A 16,672-nucleotide genomic window follows, 5' to 3' on the forward strand; every position below is an offset into this window, starting at 1 on the left:
CCGGGCAGGGCGGTTGGAGGTAGGCGGTCATGTGATGGATACGTCCAACCAGAGTTGGTAACCCTATCCCTGCTGCCCAGTGGTTGGCCCCGGTGGGAGGGGGGAGAATTCCTGCAGCCACAGTGATGGCAGGAATGCAGAGGGTTGGGGGAGGGGGTAAGACAACCTCACAATTTTCAGGGTGCTGACAATCATTTCCACCAGTCCGGAGGACTCAGATTTCAGCACCATTTATTTCTATAATAAAAGTTTATATAAAAAAAAAAGCCCCCTCACAGTAGAATGAAATCACTTTAAAAGGGATTTGTTACAAATCCATGGCTCGCTGTGCAAAGAGGAGGGAGGTTGAAACAAAAAGTCTTACCCTCATTCCACCCCTGACATGTACAAAGCTCCTCCCAGTGCTAGAGCCCCAAGTTTTCAAAATCGTTTTGAGGGATGAAAAAGCTGTCTCCAGCAAATGACCTTGATAAGACACAAACCTTTTTTGAAATCTGTCCTCAACTCTAGAGCTGAAATATGTTGGGTTCTTCCCCCACCCCCCTCCCCCCCAAAAAAAAAATCGGCTATGGAATGAGAAATGTAAACATTAAACTGAGGTTAGCTGAGAGAAGTGTTAACAGGCAGACAGACGACCGGTGCAAATGTTTTATCAGCCTCCTCTTGGCCACTTCTCAAAGTGCGGTTGATAAATATTCACTGATGTTTCCAAAAATGCACAACGAATAATTTAATAGATCGCAACCTTCTCCTATCAGCCTCAGTGGCGGCCACCTATAATCATGCTGAGCTTTATCCTGCTGATAACAGACACAAACACTGAGGGATGCTAATTTCTGGCCTGGTAATAGCTAACCCTTAACACCATTTAAAGTCTGACTGCATTCTCTCAACCCTCCCCACAGAGAGACAGAGAGAGAGAGAGGGGGAGAGAGAGAGGGGGAGAGAGAGAGAGAGAGAAAAATCAGCACTAATGTCCAGCCAGTGACAGCTTTGACAGCCAGACTCCTTAATTCCCTTTCCTTAGTCCCTTAATCTGTCATCTTTATCAGGCTGGGGATGTGCCAGGCAGCATGCAGAAGCCCTCCTTGTGATCAATCTCAACATTACAGCTGACAGAATGGTGCTAATAACTTATTGATCTAATGTTTGCCCAGTCCTGCTGGGCTGAAAGGCTGCCATTGATTGGTTCGAGACTTCCTTCGAGAGATGAGAGAGCATTATAATGGTCTCGGGGTTTTTCTTTTTTGAAAGCGCAGAGGGGGGAAAAGAGAGCTGAGAACACAAGACAGCGTGGCTGCTCCTGATTGAGGCAGCAACAAAGCATCCATCAATAAAGGCAAAAGTAGTAGGGCAAAAAAAACAGGAGTGGGGGGTGGGTACCAGCCAGGTGAGAAATACAAGCCATTTCATTTCATTTCAAACACGGTAACAAAAAGTCCACTTGTATCTATTTAGATCCAATGGCATCAAGTGATTAGAATTCTCTCTCATCAAACGTGTATTAATTGGCAGAGGCGCACCGGGTTGGGTCTGAGGGGATGAACAGCAGCAGAGCCTCCCCCCAATTAAACACAATCTGGGAGAACCACCACACTGGAGGCCGGACAGTCTCGAGATCTAACCACAAAGCTGCAGCTAAGTCGACCGTCCAGACAGGCTAGCTGTCAGCTTCCAGCTGATCCAATCCCAAGGCAGTTTTACCAGTGCTGCCGACGCCTGGGTCCATCTCTAATGTCTTCCTCTCAAATTTAATTACATCTTTCTCCATCAAGGTTCCCCTTTCCTGGTGTTGTGGCTGTAGAACCGGACTCACCCTAATGCTGTCTATACTAAAGTGCCTGATCAGCTACCTCTGACATTAACTTCCCAGAAGTAGACGTCCGATTTGGGAAATCAAATAATTCATGTCATAACAAACCTACAGACTGTTACACACAGGGCAGAAATTGATTTTTTTTCCTAATTCAGCAGCATATTTTATATTTTCTTTCTGGAATCAAAACTAAATTATAAAGAGTCAAAAAAGGAACAGTATCAGCATGGTTTCAAACTCATTATACTACAGGTAAATCTTAATTATTATCTCTCTTAGACCCTATCAATTTGTATTAGTGTTCCAATAACCATGCTTATAAACAATGACAGATAAGGATCCCTCCCAACAAGTAAAATGCTGAGATCCATATTAATGAGATTTAACTGTATTTAAAAGCATCCATAATTCAGAGACTCAAACACCAACAATCGACACCAATTGTTCAGCCAACATGGTGTCACGTCAACAGGAAAATGGGAAAGAAATATAACTGAATGATTATATATTAATATACTGCCTTCCTTATAATAAACAGTTTATGCATTTTACATAATCAAAATCACCAGTAGTCTTCGAGTCTCCAGCCAATGAGGCTTCCTCACTAAGCGACTAACCTTCTATCATTGTACAACTCATAAACCAACACTTACAAAATCCGCACACATTCATTGACACTTATCGTATTGTCTTCTTGTTCAGATCTTTGTCAAGTTGATTGCCCATGTTGTATTCAGACCCGTCAGCCTTGGACAGTGAGCTTTCAATGTGATTTCAGAGAAACACGAAGAACATTAGTTTACGGGGAGCTGGTCTCCCTGAACGCAGCTTGAACTTCATGGGGTACTCTTTCGTCTTCGTAAGTTGGCGGGACGGGTTGCACGCTCTTTATAGAACCAACCTAATCTTCATTCCATTGAAATTAACGGAACGGAGATCAGGCGGGTTCTCTAAAGGGCGTGCAATCCGTCCCGCCAGATTACTGCCCAGGTTGCAAAGACGAAAACCTACTTCACGCACACGTTTTGTCTACATTTTTGTTTTAACTCTAACCTGGCAAGGCTCTATCTAGATGCACAGTGTCATGGAGTGGTGGGATTCCAGTGTGAATCCCTCCCTCCACTGAGCTCCCAATCCCAACTCCACCGGCTGTCTCTTCCTGACGACTAGCCCAGAGACACGCACTGGCGGTGATCTGGGAGTAGGTCTCCTGTGCCACTGAATGAGGGGTGAAGCCTTAGGGCCGGGGAGGGGGGGGAGGGAAAAAATCAGTGAGAAAATTCAGACAGTCCCCTAGGTCACTAATGTCTGAATTTGTTCTGGAGGAGTAGAGGCAGACAGAATTAGACAAACTGGATCAGAGGATTGAGCTTGTTTATAGACACAGATCCAGCCGATTAGAGGGGTGCTAAATCCTTGTTTAATGCAGAAACCTTCAGATTTTCTGCCACACCATGTTAGGCAGCCCTGCCTGCTCATCCCTGTACACGTGTCTTCTTTAATTAAGAGTAAAGGCATCTCCAGCAATCCCTTCAACTCAAGTTAAGACAGATGTGCTCGACACAAAAACACCTTGATCTATTCTGTGGCTTGTTAAATCTTTTGGGGGGAAAAAATATATATATTTAGGTTTAACAACATGAGGTGGTTTCATATGGAAGTAAGGAAGCTGTTTGAAATTCTCTTTTGTGTTAGACTATTGTCAGACTTCCTCCAGCACGCAACAATCCTACATTGGGAAGCACAATCTGCTACACTGCAATTTGGCCAAATGTCTGGCAAAGAAAAAGTATCATAGTATGGTACAGCACAGAAGGAGGCCATTCGGCCCATCATGCCTGTGTCGGAGCTTTGAAAGTTATCCAATTAGTCCCCCTCCCCTTTCCCCATAGCCTGTAAATTTTTTCCCCCTTCAAGTATTTATCCAATTCCCTTTTGAAAGTTACTATTGAATCCACCTCCACCACCCTTTCAGGCAGTGCATTCCAGATCACAAAAACTCGCCGCATAAAAAAAAATGTTTCCTCATGTCGCCTCTGACTCTTTTGCCAATCACCTTAAATCTGTGTCCTCAGGTTACCGATCCTTCTGCCACTGGAAACAGTTTCTCCTTATTTACTCTACCAAAACCCTTCATGATTTTGAACACCTCGATCGAATCTTTTACCATTCATTTTTTTAATGTCTGCTGTCTAGGAAATTCTTCCCCAGTCTCCGAATCTTGGCAACTTAATAACAGATGCCCGTATGCAAGTCATAAAGCACACCCTTTGTTACAGCACTTGACACTCAAACAAGAATGTCATCATGCAAATTCTGACACAGGCAGACCCAATATCTCGCTTTCCAACTGAAGCAGAGTTTTTTTTTCCTGTTTGTTGAGAACACATTAACCAGTTTCCTGTGAGCGGAAAGATGAAACAGGAAGTGCTTGCTCTGTCAAACAGCTTCCTGAGAGTCTGGAACTGTTATTCTTACGCCCCCCAGCTACAAGGAGTATTTGGGATTTTCAATAGTTTCAATTGATGTTCCCTGCTCCCTCCCCTCCCCTTCCCACACGTTTGCTCAACACATATGCACACACAGATCCTCACCCACCCACCCACCCACACCAAGTCCTTTCCAGATTGCCACACTTCCTCTTGGAACTGGGAGATCAGACGACCCGAGCCAGAGGCCACTGCAATACCAGTCCATGAACAGTCCACAGGAGGGTACGTTCCCACACAGCACCGACTGTGCTGCCTGCTTTTCCTTCACCCTCCTCACATCTGTGTGACCGGACAGGTCTCCATCTGGTGGCCCAACCACAAATAGCAAAACTTTTCCTCGGGAGGGCGAGTGACACTCAATGTCAGTTGAGGACATGGTTTAATCTTAAGAGTCCAACTGTCCATCACTACAGGTAATAGGCTTCACGATTCTACTATGAACCCTGCACGAATGCAACACCAGATTGAAAGGTACGATGGGAATCTCGACCCTGGAGTTATACCAAAACTGTCCAGTACACACTGTACATCTGTAAGGCTATGAATCCCTCTATTTTGTTCCCCAGCCACTAGGACACATGCTGTCAGGCCACCAACTCCGCTGTTGAATTGGCAGTCGGGAGGTGCGTTGGAAATGTCTCTCCCTCAGGTTTGCCCTCCACCCTATGATGGGCACACCGCGCACCCATTGGGCATCACCGCAGGGTAAAGCAGCAGAAAGTTGAGGGCCTGAGCCTACTTTGCCCACTGGCACGATGCTATATGTCGACACTCTGATATGTTGTGTGAACCATCGTGGTCCAACTGAAACAGCAATGCTGCAATCGACTCCCGCAGCATTGCGAAGCCCAGTATACTCATTCGGAATGTTTATTAGTTTAATGAGACTTGTTCTGAATGTTGTTGTGATGGTTATTTTTAGTTTGAAGTTAGGTTTTCTTACATTATTTATACATTTACAATGCAAACAAGAGGGTGATCACGAACAATCTACTGGTTTAATGGTAATCTCAAATAACAGGGTCTTCACCTCTTGCCAAAACATTCTCTGCTGCAAGCCCCCCATGCATTATTACTCAATTCGCTCTGTACTTAAGAACTCTGCTTTTTGGTTCCCTTGTGCATCAATTTGGAACTTAACCATACAGAGCAGGAAGATCCCAGGTTCGATCCTCAGATTTGTTAAGCTCACTGATCTCGACCAGTTTAGCTGTAGGGATGTTCTGGCGAGAGAGGGTTTGCGCTTTTGATCACTGCTTGGAAAGTAAAGTGCGCGTGTGCGGGTAGCCTGCCGACATTCACCGCGATGGTCTCTTGGGTGAGGTAAAAGATCCCCTGGCACTATTCAAAGAAGAGCAGGGGAGTTCTCCTGGCCAATGTTTATCCCTCAACCAACATCACTAAAAAAAAAAGAGATTATCTGGTCATCATCACTTTGCTGTTTGTGGGACCTTGCTGTGCACAAATTGCCTGCAACAACAGTGACTACACTTCACAATTAGGGACGTCCTAAGCTCATGAAAGGAGCTATAGAAATGCAAGTTCTTTCTTTAAAAGCACTTATAGTCTGGCCACTAAAGATGGGACAAAATAGCAACACTCCAGCCTCTGTAGACCAAATCTGATTTGAATATAAAATGTTTTGAGAACATGTGGATAAAACAGCTGTGTGATCTGACATTGGGATATGCGGTGCCCCGCTATACTGCCCTCAGGCCATAGTGAACTGGGAGGAGCACGATGCAGCACAGAGAGCTGACCGCAGCAACAGAAATATCTCAATTACTGATGCTGCTATCACTGGCTCCAGTGTGAATCAATACAGCAATTAGATTTTATCAACACTGAGCCCTCGGCCTGTGCATCAAATTCTTTGAGCAGACGCCAAACTTAACCATGCAACTTGAAGCTCGTGTATCCTGGAGAAGTATGGTTACTAAATTTAAGAAACACTTATCACAATAACGATTGTGCGCGTCCCAGGCAGTAACAAAACTCCAGCTTTACAGCAAATAGCCAACATTAACCTGGTTTCCTTTTCTTTTCCCCAAACTGTAGGTTAGCAAAGCATTATTTGTTCAAAATTTATTACGTACACATGGGTTCTCATTTAGAAATTAATAACCTGTCCATCTAAATTCCCTCGAGTATAGGAGATTGAGGGGTGATCTGATAGAGGTGTTTAAAAGGGTCCGAGAGGGTAGGTAGGGAGAAATTTCCTCTGATGGGGGAAAATCAAGAATATGGGGACATAATCTTAAAATTAGAGCAAGGCCGTTTAGGAAGGAAATCAGGGAGCACTTTTTCACACAAAGGGTAGTAGAAATCTGGAACGCTCTCCCCCAAAAGGCTGTGAATGCTGGGTCAATTGGAGCTTTCAAGACCAAGATAGATAGATTTCTGTTAGGTAAGGATATCAAGGGGTATGGAACAAAGGCGAGGAATGGGGTTGAGGTGCAGATCAGCCATGATCTGATTGAATGGCGGAGCTGGCCCGAGAGGCTGAATGGTCGACTCCTATTCCTATGTTCCTAAATGCAGTACCTTGTCCATTACTAAAAGTGTGAGTGATTTAATTCATTCTGTTTCAGTTAACTTAGAGAAACGTGAGGCTTGCAATGATACTGTGCTTCTTCGACAGCACCTCCCAAACCTGTGACCTCCACCACCTAGAAGGTCAGCAGGTGCATGGGAACACAACCAACTCCAAGTTCCCCTCTGAGTCACATACCATCCCGACTTGGACGTAAATCGCCGTTCCTTCATCGTCACTGGATCAAAATCCTGGAACTCCCTACCTAACAGCACTGTGGGACTGCACACGGACTGCAGCGGTTCAAGGCGATGGCTCACCATCACAGTTTCAAGGGCAACCGGGAGCAGGCAATAAATGACAGCCTTGCCAGCGACGCCCAAATCCTGAAAATGAATTTTTTTAAAAACACTGCAGGATATTATCGTCCGAAACTTAACGAGCTCATATGAAATTTCTTCTCTGCTACTTTTAATGGGCATTTAAATGAAGCCATTTAAAATAGGTTAATGCCTCTATTAACATACCAGACAAAGGGGTGTCATATGGATGCATTAAAAAGGCTAAATTTACGAGTTTCTGCTGTTGGTTGTGAGCCACTTGTATTGGGAAATCACAGGTGCACAGCCCACAATTTTCCCTAAGGACAGCACAAACTTGTAAAATTACCCCTACAGTATTCATACGCTGATATCCAACAGCACAACTTCAAGGTGGCGGGAATATATATTTTTTTTAACATCAACATTTCCGCTTTTTCTACTTTGACTCAGTTCGCTGGAAACATTTCTGTTACTGGATGTGTGTTAAAATTGGATGCGTTGTAGAAAAATAAGGAATGTTTTTTTTTAGTTTAATTCATCTGCAGGACAAAAGGGGAGACAGGTCAGAATTAGACGTCAGAGAAGAATAAAGTAGGAGACAGCCAGAATATTACTTGTGAGATCAGGAAAAAAAAATTGAAGAAATTCTTTTGATGACATGATAAAAAGTAAATTATCTGGATAATTATGTACTTAAAGGCAATAACAGGGACTTAATATCTGTACAATACCTCCAGCCTCACATTTAAAAAACAGATAACAAGACACACACCAAGCTCTCAAAATGTACAGATATCAATTGTTCTGCTTTATACTTCAGTAATTAGGTCAACCACATTTAATGTTAACAGTATCAATATTTATTGACACAATTAACTTCTACTGTGCAACTTAAATGAAAACACTTTGAGTTTTCCCCCTGCTTACTTAAAATTCTAGCTTTAAGGTGACAATTGTACTCTCAACTTCGAGTCGATACACAAGTAGTTTTTGAGGTATTAAATGGCAGTAGAACTCAGCTCTGTTGAAGAGTGCATACCCTTCACAAAACATCATAACCCATCCTTTCTGTTTACAGAGGCTGAATGACCCGCTGTGTATTTTCAGCACTTTCTGCTTTTGTCTTTGATATACTCCTATGATTCGTGAGCACGCTAATGCGAATGACGTGAAACCAGCTTGGGCAGATAGTCTTACACCACTTGGATTGCACACTGGGTGCAGTATAACTCCAGCCGCGGTGTGAGGCCGCTTTTCGTAAATGCCCAGGCCAGTCCACTTTTGGGGTTATCTTTTCTCATCTTGCAATGATCTTGCTGGGTTTAATTGGCTGTAAAGCGCTGTGGGACATCCTGAGGTCGTGAAAGGCGCTATATAAATACAAGTCTTTCATTCTTTTACGAGGGAGAAGATAAGCCCGCTGGCACTCTCAGTACATTAAAAATTAGCTGAACTCTGCAGGTGCTTCCAAGCACACGCGTGCACAGCAATTCCAGCACTCACCTCAACACGAGGTGCAGTCAGCAGGATAATTCAGGGATGCCAACTGAGCATTGCATTCTACAGGTACTATTTATCAGTGTTCAAACTGCAGCCTAAGATCGCCTCTTTTTCATTCATCCTTTACATGGGTCAAACAGAAAGCACCAACAAAACATCTGAACATTTCAGTGTCATGATCCTTTCTTCCTGAATGCTTTTCATTCAAGTTATTCAGATTTTCATACAGAAACTTTCGTACTGAGTGACCCAGGTCTGAATAGGTACACTGGGGTGATTGGTCGGGTGACATGACATGGATGGATGGAAGGAAAGACTTGCATTTATATAGCACCTTTCACGAACTTAAGACATCCCAAAGTGCTTTACTCATGTAGTCATCGTAGTAGGCAGCCAATTTATGCACAGCAAGATCCCACAAACAGCAAAGACCAGATAATCTGTCTTTTTTAGGGATGTCAGTTGAGGGATAAATATTGGCCAGGCCAGGGAGAACTCCCCTGCTCTTCTTCGACTAGTGCCATGGGATCTTTTACTGAGAGGGCAGCAGAAGCCTCGGTTTAACGTCTCATCCGAAAGACAGCACCTCCGACAGTGCAGCACTCCCTCAGTACTGCACTGGAGTGTCAGCCTGGATTTTGTGCTCAAGTCTCTGGAGTTGGACTTGAACCCACGACCTTCTGACTCAGAGGTGAGAGTGCTACCCACTGAGCCACGGCTAACACCACAAGAGGGAAAAAGAAAAACTTGCATTTACATTTTGCTTCCCCACATCCCAAAGCGTTTCACAGCCAATGAAGTACCGTTGAAGCGTATTTACCATTGTTATGCAGGCAAATGCGGCAGCCAATTTGCACACAGCAAATCACACAAACAGCAAATGAGATGAATAACCTGTTAAACTACATTATCCAAAACAGATTAAGAGACAAATGTTGAGCAAAGCACAGTAAGAAACTGTTTTTCTTCCAAGAGTGCCATAGGGTCTTTTACATCTACCTTGAAAGGTGGAAGGGGGCTCAGTTTAATCTCTTTATATGAAAGTCGGCACCTCCGACAGTGCAGCACTCCCTCAGCATTGCACTGACGTATCAGCTTCATTTATGAGCTCAAATCCTGGGGTGGGGCTTGAACCCACAACTTTCTGACTCAAGAGGTAAAAGTACTACCAACTGAGCCAAGCCTGATCCTGTCAGAAGGAAAGGATAGCTTTAAGAGGGGGAGTCCCAGGCAGATTGTTCTGTATGATACTCAATGCCTGATGCCAAGTATGTCATGGTGCAATTTAACCATTTTTTTTTTAAAAAAGGTGATATCACGGTAGTTCCAGTTTACTCACTAGTTCTAAGCGAGTATAGTTTACCCATTATTTTTGACCCATTGTAACTGTACAAGTAAAAACCTATCATTTCATACCTTGCATGCGTCACACACATACACCATGTAGTAAAGGATTAGAAATGGAATGATGGTATTGTACATGTATCTTCCAGCTCTCCTAGAGGAACATACCAACAGTACCTTACTGAGCTGTTACATTCTCGCCAACTCCACCCATGGTCGAACAGCCTGCTAATATGCACCGGCAAGGCTCACACATTAAGAATGTACAGTAGCGGAAGGTGAAAAGGTACCTGTGGAATTTCACCCAGCAAGAGTTAGTGTCCTCAGGAAAGGAGGGAGAATTGGAGGAGAAACAAAGCGAAACAAAGCAAAACAAAGTCCTCAAAAAGGGTTATTTTTTGTAAAATCTGCGACCGTTATTTTTCAAAATCCATTTTTGCCGTGCCATGTCTAAAATCAGAAAGTTAATTCTTGTTTGTGGCGTTTCGCAATCTTACCAGCCTGTCCTGGGAGTAAGTCAATGCCGTTTTTCTTTATCTCGTTCCGACTCTGACTCTCTGGCATAACGAGCTGTCTGCTCTGGTGCAAGTTGGAGATGATAGTTGAGAGATCACTTTCACGGCTGCAACAGAAGAACAGAGCAGAGTTAGGAAATCCGGCGATTCATTTAAAAACCCTGTCCCGTACTATTGGGATAAAAAGGGATTTTATTCCTGCGATACATGGGTTATCGGTTTGGTCTGAACTGAAAATCTTTCAGACCATTCCTCTAAACCCATTGCTGTGTGTTTGTCTTTAACGTGCGACTTAAATATTTGCATATTCATTGCAACTTACTTTTAAACCTCTAATGTCGCTTTTAACACAGCAGAATTTAAATAGGAGTAAGATGTCAAGCAGTGTAATTGCTACTTCTAAATTACCTATAATTTCATGGTCACGTAAAATGCTTTATTCCATATAAAAAAACCTGAAACTATATTAATTTTCCACTTATACATAATTAATAGAAACGGCAACATCTTGAGAGATAGGGTCACACAATATTCTACTCACATAACCAAAGCGTATTCTCATGCCTCACCAGGCCAGGGCACATGATCAATCATTTGGAAGCTCCACTACAACTGGTCTAACCTGCCATCACGACACACAACTTTATTGACATGGCACGATCGAGCAAATGTTCCCAACCGGTCCGCTGCTTTAAATTCTTCCCCCCGATGTCCCCTGCTTCAACTGGAGAAGAGCTTTAATCTACCGTTCATCTCTGCTAATCAGATAAGTTTGTGACGGAAAGTCCCCAGACATAGGTACGTTTAAGCATCGTCTGTCTGCGGATTTTCAGCACATGTAGAACGCCAGACAACGCGGCTTCGCTCAAACACCTCATCTGCCTTCCTGGACACCGCAGTCTGCTCCTTCCAGCAACTTACAAATCCCTCTCCCGAATGGGATGTCTGCACGTAAACACCCATTAATTCCATAAATGATCTTAAAGTAGGAAAAGGGATTGAAGAGAAACTCAACAGATTCACACATCAAGCAATTTTGCTTCTTATCCCTTCTGAGCTGGCAGGTTACATGTATTAATGCACAGTTAGTGCTTTTAAGAAGTTTAAGAGATTAATTCAAAAGGAGTTATTAATCGTTCCTAATCATGCTAATCAATAACGAGACACCAGGGTCATAGGATGCACCAAGAGATCTCAGCTACAATATCCACAGTGAGAAACAGAATCGTCTGACACTCTAAATGCTTTTGTATAATCTTGCCGTTGGCACTATTATACAAAATAGTTTACAGTTTATTTCAATGATCTCATGCAAACCAGTAAGGGATCGAGGGCAAGAGCAGGTAAAAATGATTAGAGGAGACAGTCCCGCAAGGGAGGACGATGGGCCAAATGGCCTCTTTCTGTACTAAAACTCCTAAGATTTGATGAGAGAGAAGTTGGACACTGATGAGTCCATTTTTGGGGCAGAAAATGAGTGTTGGGAGAACGAACTTCGGATCACGATCTCTCGCGCCTGATCTTTCCCAGAAGTGCGCTGGCTGCCAGTTGGCGACGTCCAAGTGCGCAGGGCACCCATCGGAAACAGACGTTAGGCGCCTTGAATAAGAAAATTGGGGTTTTAGTTGGGTCATCAACTGGGCGGAGTTTGAACCACGCTCCACCCGGTTGTTCCGGTCTTCAGCGGCTCCTTGAAAAGGAGCCGCTGGAGGCCGCCAACAAAAAGGGTAAGGAAACGTTTTAATTATTTCATTTCTGCAGATCCAGGAAGAGCTGGAAGCAATGCAAGCCGCTGCTGGCCCGGGCTTGTCCACCCCCACCCCTCCCGCATTCCACACCCCCACCCCTCCCACATTCCATCCCCCACCCCTCGGACCGGCTGCTCAGTATTGGAGCCATCCGAAATCCCCAAGGCCCCGACCGGCGAATTACATCAGCATTCCTGATTGGCATCCAGCTCGCAGGTTTCATGCAAAGGAGCCCGAGGCCCAATTTCGGCCAGGTCGCGGGCTCTCGTCTTCGGGGGCACAGCACAATTACGCCGCCCGTAACGGTGGCCGCTACACTGGCGAAGGTAAAAAAAGAGGCATCCAAGGCCCATGCCTGAAACAGGCGATAGGCCCTTTGCACATGCAACGCAGTGGCCTGAAATTGAAATCCCCTTCACTGGCGAGCTGACTGGGGATGCTGAACAGGTGCCTCCAGCTTCATGTAAATGAGGCTCGAGGCCCAATATCAGGTGTGCCTCGGGCTTACCCATTCTGGCACAGGGATCACCCATCCTGATAACTTCCCCCCACCTCACCCCCCTCTCCTGGTCACTCCCCTCATCACAGTTTGTGAACAAATTTAAAATGAGTGAAGGACATTGGGGGAATTATAAATCTTTGAACCGAAGTATTTCATCCCCTCAAATAAAAGGGCAATTAACAGTTCTTCCAAAACCTGTCAAATATTTAATCGTTTACAGTAAAAAGAATATATTTATAGATCACATATTCAGGACATCCCAAAGTACCTCACAACCAATGAATGATTTTTGAAGAGGAGTCACCAAAACAAAGTTACTATAGAAATTTAAATGTAGTTAATAAAGGGTTGCTCCCAGAACAAAGTGTGTGTGGGCCAAAGAATCAGGGCTACACTGTTGTTAACTCTATCTCTGATCCAAGCTCCATTCAAGCATGTGTCCTCACTGGGGGTGCAAGAGCACAGAATTACCCCCTTCATCTATGTACAATTATCTCTTCATGCTTTAGGAAAAATATAAGTTCTTGTTCTTTCAGATTTATACTGTTGCTAATTGATCCTATAATTAATTACCTTCCTACTCAGAATTACTCTTAAGTGGAGTAAGGAATGGAATCCTGGATTCCGTGCTTTCTCACTATTAAGGCAAGTTTCAGTAACTGATTGGAAAAATCTGTACATTATTTTAAAGCTGTTTTATTTGGTCATCTAGTATGCTAACGTTAAATGGTTGGTAACTGAGCCTCCTCAATTCAAATTGTAATTCAAATTTTTCTTCAGTACTAAATTCTCAACTTTGTTGCGTTATTTATGTTGCTTACTTCAAATAATGAGATAATTCCATTTTTTTTGGAGCAAAAGAACGATTTTGGATTATCAGGAGTCGACTGTAAACATACCACGGCCCTCTAGCGTCAGTCTGCCTAGGTTTTCACAGGGGGAAAAGTCATTACCTGACTCAGAAACTATCAGGGATTTTGTTTCAAACATACAGTTTACTCTTGTCCTCGGTACCTATGCATGGTCCTTATCAATACCATGGCTCCAAACTGTCAATGCGCATTTAATGAGCACAGTGGCATTTTTAAAACAATCAGATTACATTTATCCCTTGAAATAGCCTAATAATTTCAAATACCAGATTAGTATGGGTTAGATTAAGACGCATAACTTGAAAAGGTCAATCAAAAGAGAATCTAGCTTCCAATATGAAACTTACTACTTGCTGCACAGTAAATTACATTAAAAAGCACTTCAACACCCACCAATAAATTACAACAGACTCTGAATCCTTCACTGTATCAGCTTTGCAAAAATAAACCTCTGTTAGCAGCTCCATGCACATGCATACATGGCCACCTTATATCTTTACAAAACGTATTTCATAAAAACTACAATTCAAAAGTTATAAAGTAGATCAAATGAATTCAAAATATGGAATCACAGAAAACATCCATTCAATCATTTATCGTTTAAACGAAGAATCTAAAATTAAACTTCATATAAATTACTTTTCCCTGCAGGGTTCAGTTGTAATGAAGTATTTTGATGCTGGATTTCCTCCATAATTTCAGCACCGCAGATGACCTGCAGTGTCAGTCCCATTCACACCGTTAAGCATTGGTTGCTGACGGTAGACCATATGTTGGTGTGCTTCGGACTGGCACTCAAGGAGTTAAGAAAGCCTCTCATAAGCAAAGTAGCTAACTGGCCCCATCATTACTGTTAATCAGCAAGACGACGGGTGCCACCATTTCAAGGTAATGCTTTAGTCTTTTCATGCTGCACCTCAGGTTCTCATTAATTATCTAAAGGATCCTCTTTTATCAAGCAAAAGAAAGCTACAAGAGTACAGCCATTAACAAGATAGTAAAATCTCATTTGCAGAATCTAAGCTGCAGCTTCATAATCAAACCACTGCACCTAACATTAACCTCTTCAAGTGTTACAGTGGCATTTTATGTAGTGCCAAAGTGGGAAGTATTCATATTCTACAAACTATAAAAGGCAATCAGGGCTGAAACTGTCTAATCCAAATGGTTGTATGTGTTAATTAGACCATTCACACACAACCACTCCATTCTCAACACTTTTTTTGCTATTCAAAGCGACTACTTTTTTTTTGCAATCATTGAAATTTAGATTCTTTGATCAATTCTTCGGAATGTGCATGATTTGGGCAAAAGAAATATACCTGATTCTTTCAGTAAAATATTTCTTTAAAAACTTTGTCCAGCAATTTTTAAAACACGAGGACAGCCAACACCTGTTTACCATCATTACAGTCACTTCACCCTTGCACTATTGGAAGTACAATAAAACGTTAAGCACAGTGATTAAAAATCTGCAATTATCTTACGCCACAGGGTTATTAAAAGTGCTGCGTTTATAGCAGGTGGGTGTAAGACCTGAGCAGTAGATATGTGAATAGAGATGCCCACCAAAGCCACACAGGTATATGAATCAACTCTGTACAACAGGAATGATAGCAAGCAACAGTACATTTAATAAAGTGAAAATTTACTGCTTTCTTATCGATTTGAGAAAAAAAGCATAAACATTTCTCCAACTCTATAATGAAACTGTCTGCTATCTTTATGGACACCACAGAGCCACCATCCATAATATAAACAGCTGCATCCTGCTCAGTCACTGCACTGACCAGTTAGATTTCATTAATCATACTTGCCTTTGATGCCTGCTTTGCCAAATAATGCACAAGGTCGGTCTAAAGCAACACTAGTCCAGCTCTGACTGCTCAAAATCCTGCAAAATCAGAAACTATTTGTTGCTGATAAACTGGAATGCCTTCTTTTTGCAGAAGATTGGCAGACTCAAAATGATCACAGAATAGGCTCTCTATTAACCTGCAAGGAAGAAAAAAACCTGCAGAATCTCTTTTCAATGTAATGCAGTTCACCTTTCCATTGGATAAGGGAAGCAAATCGAGGTTTAATTTATCATTGACTGGGTGCACTGCTTCATCCTCTTGTCAGTATTCTAATCTCTCATAACATGATCCGCCCTCTAGTGCATATGAATCATATGATAAAATGCAGCTACATAAGCCTATAAGGATTGGGAATGCAGAGTCTGGCGCTGATAGTCACAGAGTTAAAGTAATTTACTGTACAGTACAAGCAGCTGAATGGTCCGCTTTGCAACACTTAAAATTTAAAACAGAATTTGCAATAAAATGTATTAAATAGCCTAATTTCAACACTTTAACTGCTAAATCTCGCAGGCATTATGATTTCTGAGATCGCTATTATGTTGAAGGCTAAATATTCAGAAAAGCGCCAGCAGGGACAGTAATGTGCAGGTGCTGGAAATACATAACATACTTGAGAAATATTTCTTGACAAATAGCATTTGCCATACAAACAAAGAACAGTTTTAATAATTGAAAATTAATACTTAAAACATGAAATAAGCTTCCTAATATTCTGCTCATTAAAAAGAGGATCAAATTAAATTCGTGAAAAAAATACAGTAACAGAAAATGTTAAAATGGGGCATATTTTTAAAATGTTAACATTAACACTGACTGTATGTTAAAATAAGAAGATATTTTGTACAGCAGATCAAGGGCGTTGTTAGACTTTTGATTGAGAAGCTATACTGGCAGTATAAGTACCGATATTAATAAATACTAACAGTGTTATTTCCCAGTAATCAAGTGTTAGCACTCAATAAGTTTTCTGCGATTGTATCGCAATTATTAACCTTCCAGCGACGGTATCACTGTGTGTCAGTGACGGTCAGCATGCTGGCCACCGGCATCTACCTTGACAACAGCAAAACAGGCCCCAAAATTGAATAATAACTATAAAAATATGAACTTTCAGGTATAAATCATAAAAATATATATTCATTGAGATGATTTCAAGGCAATAATC

At 42.4% G+C, this 16,672-nt stretch overlaps 1 protein-coding gene across 10 annotated transcripts in view; it reads right to left on the bottom strand.

The window, feature by feature from the left end:
* Positions 1-16,672, bottom strand: part of samd11 (sterile alpha motif domain containing 11) — a 194,513-nt gene that overhangs the window by 93,597 nt on the left and 84,244 nt on the right. For all 10 annotated transcript variants that reach the window (XM_067970314.1, XM_067970315.1, XM_067970317.1 and 7 more), the window contains one exon: positions 10,506-10,630. In XM_067970314.1, the coding sequence (XP_067826415.1) occupies positions 10,506-10,630 (125 nt within the window). The remainder of the gene's footprint in view (positions 1-10,505; positions 10,631-16,672) is intronic.

This window comes from Heptranchias perlo, chromosome 32 (genome assembly GCF_035084215.1).
Source record: "Heptranchias perlo isolate sHepPer1 chromosome 32, sHepPer1.hap1, whole genome shotgun sequence".
NCBI lineage: Eukaryota > Metazoa > Chordata > Chondrichthyes > Hexanchiformes > Hexanchidae > Heptranchias > Heptranchias perlo.